This window comes from Mytilus edulis, chromosome 6, assembly GCF_963676685.1.
Source record: "Mytilus edulis chromosome 6, xbMytEdul2.2, whole genome shotgun sequence".
Classification (NCBI taxonomy): domain Eukaryota; kingdom Metazoa; phylum Mollusca; class Bivalvia; order Mytilida; family Mytilidae; genus Mytilus; species Mytilus edulis.
The window spans coordinates 88381020-88386624 of NC_092349.1; the positions used below are offsets into that span (position 1 = coordinate 88381020).

At 32.3% G+C, this 5605-nt stretch overlaps 1 protein-coding gene across 1 annotated transcript; it reads left to right on the forward strand.

Moving 5' to 3' along the window:
* The first annotated feature begins 3607 nt into the window (after positions 1 to 3607).
* Positions 3608 to 4618, forward strand: LOC139526862 (mytilin-1-like). The gene has a single exon (XM_071322000.1). The coding sequence runs from the start codon at positions 3662 to 3664 to the stop codon at positions 4406 to 4408; it is 747 nt and encodes a 248-aa protein (XP_071178101.1). The 5' UTR covers positions 3608 to 3661; the 3' UTR covers positions 4409 to 4618.
* The last annotated feature ends 987 nt before the right edge of the window (positions 4619 to 5605 follow it).

A 5605-nucleotide genomic window follows, 5' to 3' on the forward strand; every position in this document is an offset into this window, starting at 1 on the left:
TTACACTAGTGTGGCGATCGACATTTAGTCTTCTTTTATGAACCCCTTGAATTTACCCCAAATATCAAGGAAATGGATGTACAATACAATATGCATAAACTAAACCAATGTGCTACCAGACTTTTTGTTTGCAATTGAATATTCCATTATACTGATTTTATTCAATTATATATTAAATGAAGTGTATAGATAAAATGTAAATTCAATAAACATGCATTATTGATTTGAATCGGGGTCAGTAAGAAGGATTAGGTTTTGAATAAACATATTCAAATGTGCAAGTATTCCACAATATGTAATATTTTTAAAAATCTGTTATACGTTTTCTCTTGACATGCTTAATTAAATTGAGAATGGAAATGGGGAATGTGTCGAAACGACAACAACCGGTCCATAGAGCAGACAACAGCCGAAGGCTACCAATGGGTCTTCAATGTAGCGAGAAACTCCCGCACCACGAAGCGTCCTTCAGCTGGCCCCTAAATCTATATAAATATGTTTTGACATAAAACTGTGGATTTATAAATTGTATCATTAAGAATATGATGAAAATACACGACAATTTCTGAGGAGACTTTAAGGACATGACATTGACTCACACGTACATTAAAACGATAAATTAAATGCAAATTTTCGAGAAAAAAATATCAACTTTCTTTTAAAAAAGTATGTCATTAAAAACAAAGCTGGCTATAAAATGAGCGCCTCAAAGCTATAGACGTATCAGCAAACCTACAGCCTTCAGTAGCAGTCAATTACATCATACAATAGCAGCCTTCTCGACATTCACAGGTACTGTCTGTTTATCATACTAAACGTTATACATGTAGATGTTTCAAACACTTACAGTTGTTTCATATTTCGGGTATTTAAAATATTACTGAATTAGTCAACACATGCATCAATATTTGTGGGGTCCTTTATAGGTTGATGTTCGGTGTGAGCCAAGGCTCCGTGTTAAAGACCGTACTTTGACCAATAATGGTGTAATTTTATAATTTATTACTTGGATGGAGAGTTGTCTCATTGGCGCTCATACCATATCTTCTTATATCTATCATATACATTTTTGTAGATTTTTTCTAAACTTGTTTTATCTTTTATACACCGAAACATTTTTGGATTTGATAAATCATGAAGGGTGCAGACATTTTATACTAAATGTACAATCTTGTTTAAAACAACGGGTATCGGGTTATATGTGTGCGTGTTTTTTTTATTTTTAGCCGACACAATGGTATTAAGGGCATACAATACTGTTACAGGGGAAGTAATGACGTTGCTAACGTAAATTGTTATTTTCGCAACGTCAAACTATGACTTATCGGGAAAAGATTCAGTTTTCGACTTATTTTTATCATTCAAACTTGTTTAACTTGAAAAAGAATTCATGGACCCCTCTGTTTTAAAATGCCATTTGGTTTGATTACGTAAGAAGATTATTTGTGCCAATTTTCATGAAAGCGTAAATAGTACAATTCTTTTTAATTTAATAAATATACAGCCAAAGAAGATTTTTTTTTCTACCTTCATGAACATTTGATAAATATGATTTATTTCTGAATAATTACGTTAGAGGTATGTTTCATCATAATACTTTATTCTTATTGGCTAACTGCACATCAGGTGTTATTTCTAAAGCAATTACATCACTAAATAAAACTTTTCATTCATGATAACACGTGGTCCCACAATAAAGTGCAAGTGTGAATTAAAGACCAAACAGCATATTCATTTCTATCAGTGATTTTTCCTTCCAATTTTGTGTGAAGGTGTTGCATGATAGGAAAAAAATATGATGGAAAGAATTGGGGGTCACCGACTTAGTTTTGTCACTATAGTAACCTCAGTTTCGTGTTTTCCCGAATATTAACATAATATTTGCTTGTTATCTAAACTCTCTAAAAAAAAAATGCTTTTTATCAAACCTACAAGCATTATTCTTGTTTCACGTTAAACAGTAGATTTGTATCTTTTAAATATACAGGTTCAAGAGTTTATAGGCTCATATTGATTTGATCTTTGAAAATATGATTTATTTCATTCCCGCCAAAAATTAAGCGTAAAACTGAAAAACGTTTCCAGTATTAAAAAATATCTACCAGTGATTTCTTTATAAAAATTTAAAGAAGGAAAGTGCCATATGTACTCGTCAAAATAAAGCAAAAAATAAAGTGTATGTCACCGACCTTTCAAAACGTTATGAGTAATTTTCATGTTTTTTTCGCGTTCGTTTTGAAGAAAAGAGTTGTCTTTTTCAGAAGAATGCATCTCACGTCATAGTACAAAATTTCCTTGCTGGCACACTATTTGAAAAAGAATTCGCAAATTGGACGTTGGAAACCCACATTTAAATTTCCAAGAATAACAACTATATTCACCTATTTTATTATCCGGTAATACTAGAGATTAAGCATGTATCAGTTTCAGATCTTTATGATGTTGTTGCCGCACAATATAAACCTTCAGAAACACAATCCGTCGGAATGGAAAATTGTTTGAAATAACCTTTCACACCGCTTTTGTATTGAAAGTCTGTTTTTTGTCCTCTGTCCCACATTATTGAAAATAAAAAAAATGTTGAAATCCGTGAAAAACGCGAAATAGGACGTTATGATTTGACGTTTTTTAATTCCTAGAAACAATGTCATAGAGCTTTTATGTCGACACCAAGTTGCGTTAGCTGATGCGCATAAACAATAGGCTGTTTGGTCTTTAAATAAAACAATTATAGAATTCGTATTTTCATGATCATAGCCAAAAAAAGTAATTATTAGTATTGAATGCTTTAATTTTATACATTTTTTAATTCGAATTGAATGCTTCTTTTTGTAACTTCATTTGGGTGTAGAAGCGTTGACCAAAGTACAGGTTGTATAAAGCGTAGAAGCGCTTTATACTAAAAATGTACGCACGGTCAACGCTTTTACAACCATATGAAGTTACAAAAAGAAGCATTCAATTCGAATTAAAAAATGTATACATTTTTAGAAAACTTACAGAACTTACAAATTATTTACCAAAAAACAGTTTGTGTTTATCTTTTAAAACAAAAAAAAAGTTATGTCTTTCTTTCGAAAAGAAACATACGGCCACACATTCGAATTTTGAGCAAATATACCAAATGTTTACCTCATTTTATTAAAAAAAAAAAGTAGCACATGAAGGTACATATTTTTACTACATATTTGGTTTAATAAGGTAACAAATAGTCTCAGGATAATAAATCTCCATCAGCAGTGGCATCGACCCAGTGTTTGTAAATAAACTCAGCATAGATACCAGGACTATTTTTTATATATATACGCCAGACGCGCGTTTCGTCTAGAAAAGACTCATCAGTGACGCTCGAATCCAAAAAAGTTTAAAAGGCCAAATAAAGTACGAAGTTGAAGAGCATTGAAGACCAAAAGTTCTAAAAGTGTTTGCCAAATGCAGCTAAGGTATTCTATGCCTTGGGTTGAAAAGCATTAGTATTTCAAAAATTCAAGATTTTGTTAACAGTTAGATTCATCACTAAAATAAATAAAAACGCAACAATCAATATGCACAATTAACATAGACTTGAAAGGAAAATAAAATTTGTCTATAACAAGATAAATTTAAACTACAAGTACTGAAAATTTCATTTGACTATTTCAATTGCAGAATTAATAGAAGGATGATTTCGATATATTTTTGGTGTTTCATTGTATTGGGGACCTCTGGAACAGGAATGGTACACGCCAATGATTCGAACAAGCTTCAAAATGTTAAAGCTGTGATTGCTATAGCTGACAAAGTAATTGACTTTTACGACCATCACACTGAATGTGTAGGGGTATTGATGTGTATTTTTGCTGCAGTACCACACTCTAAACGCAATCAAATGTTGAGCAACCCGTTAGGTGTCCTTACAAAAATTGCAACTGACAACGGACAAGATCGTTACAGTTCGTTATATGCAGAAGCCAAGCAATTATTAGCTGAATATCCGAATATTGAACATGTTTTAAATGCAGCTAAAAAGGGATACTCCGTAAAAGATAGTGATGAATGTGAATCTATGTACTCTAAATGTCCATATGAGCCAAAGGAATTGCTGGACACTGTCAACGATTTGGGAGATGTTACCACACTATTGTCTAAGAATGTGTTTGGGAAAGTCATCGCAGATGCAATTGAATTTAACAGCACACAAGTTGGAAAGCCTCAAACAAATAATAGAGAAAAAAGATCATGTGACCACGAAGCATTAAAGGATAGTTGCACTGCTCTTGGAGCTACTTGTGGAGTAGTGACTGCAGGATGTGCAATTTGTACCTTTTTTACATTTGGAGCATGTGCAGCGCTCTGTGGTGAAGCTGCAGTTGGGACGTGTGGAGCAGCCCTTGCTGGTTGTACTGTTGCTCGAGGTGTATGTAGATAAATGCAACAACATGTGAATCATCAGTGAGTCATCGAGATGTTTCTGATCTGCTTGATTTGAACGCTATATTAAAGATCAGAAAGCATGTTCTTTGTTTTTAGCATAATTCGGTCAATAAAACAAACTATTCTAATGATGACATGTTATACTTAAACGCTTTATAGTCTATGATAAATATCTGATGCTAATTAAATGTAAACTTTAAGCATCTGTACAGTGTATTGTTGTCTTTTTTGTTTGGAACAACTGTCTGAATAATATATTCTCAGAATATACTCCTTTGTTCGTGGCAAGAAAAGGTACATACATGTTTTAAAATGAATCATAAAAAAAAATAACACATTACAAATGAAAAGTAAAAAGATCCCGACGGCATACTTTATAAGTAAAATATAAAAGAAAAACAAACAAGAAACAAACCCTGCAAAACTAACAATGTAGACATTGAGAATCCCATTAAATCCGGGGTTGAACTCAGGTGATACGGAAAGTCAGGCAGTTCTTGCTTCTTATGATAATCACATGTTTTTATTCACGATCAAATCAGGTAACAAGTCTTATTCCAAGGAGAAAAACGAGATAACAGTATAAAAAAGGGAGTAGGCTCTGTATCATCTGTGAACGGACACTCCGTAATGATCAAGCAGCTCTTCATGGCGACAATAATTATGATGAATGACAGCTGGGTAGCTTTAAAGAAAGCAATGCAAACAATAATACTGTTTACTATGGAACGCCAACACTGTCTTATTATGCCCATTTTAAATTATATGTTGTGCATTTACCTTTATATGATGTGCATTTACCTTTATATGATGTGCATTTACCTTTATATGATGTGCATTTACCTTTATATGATGTGCACTTGTCATCATATGATGTGCAAATATCCTTATATGATGTGCAAACATCATTATATGATGTGCAAACATCATTATATGATGTGCAAACATACTTATATGATGCGCATATATACTTATATGATGTGCAAATGTACTTATATGAAGTGTAAACATTCTTATGTGATGTGAAAATATACTTATATTATGTTGAAAGATCCTTATATGATGTGCAAATAAACTTATATTATGTTGAAAGATCCTTATATGATGTGCAAATATACTTATATGCTGTGCAAATATACTTATATAATGTGTACATATCATTATATGATGTGCAGTTTCCCTTATATTACGT

Bases quoted from the DNA above. Each gene is read 5' to 3' on its own strand.
- LOC139526862 (XM_071322000.1), top strand. From the start codon at position 3,662: ATGATTTCGATATATTTTTGGTGTTTCATTGTATTGGGGACCTCTGGA.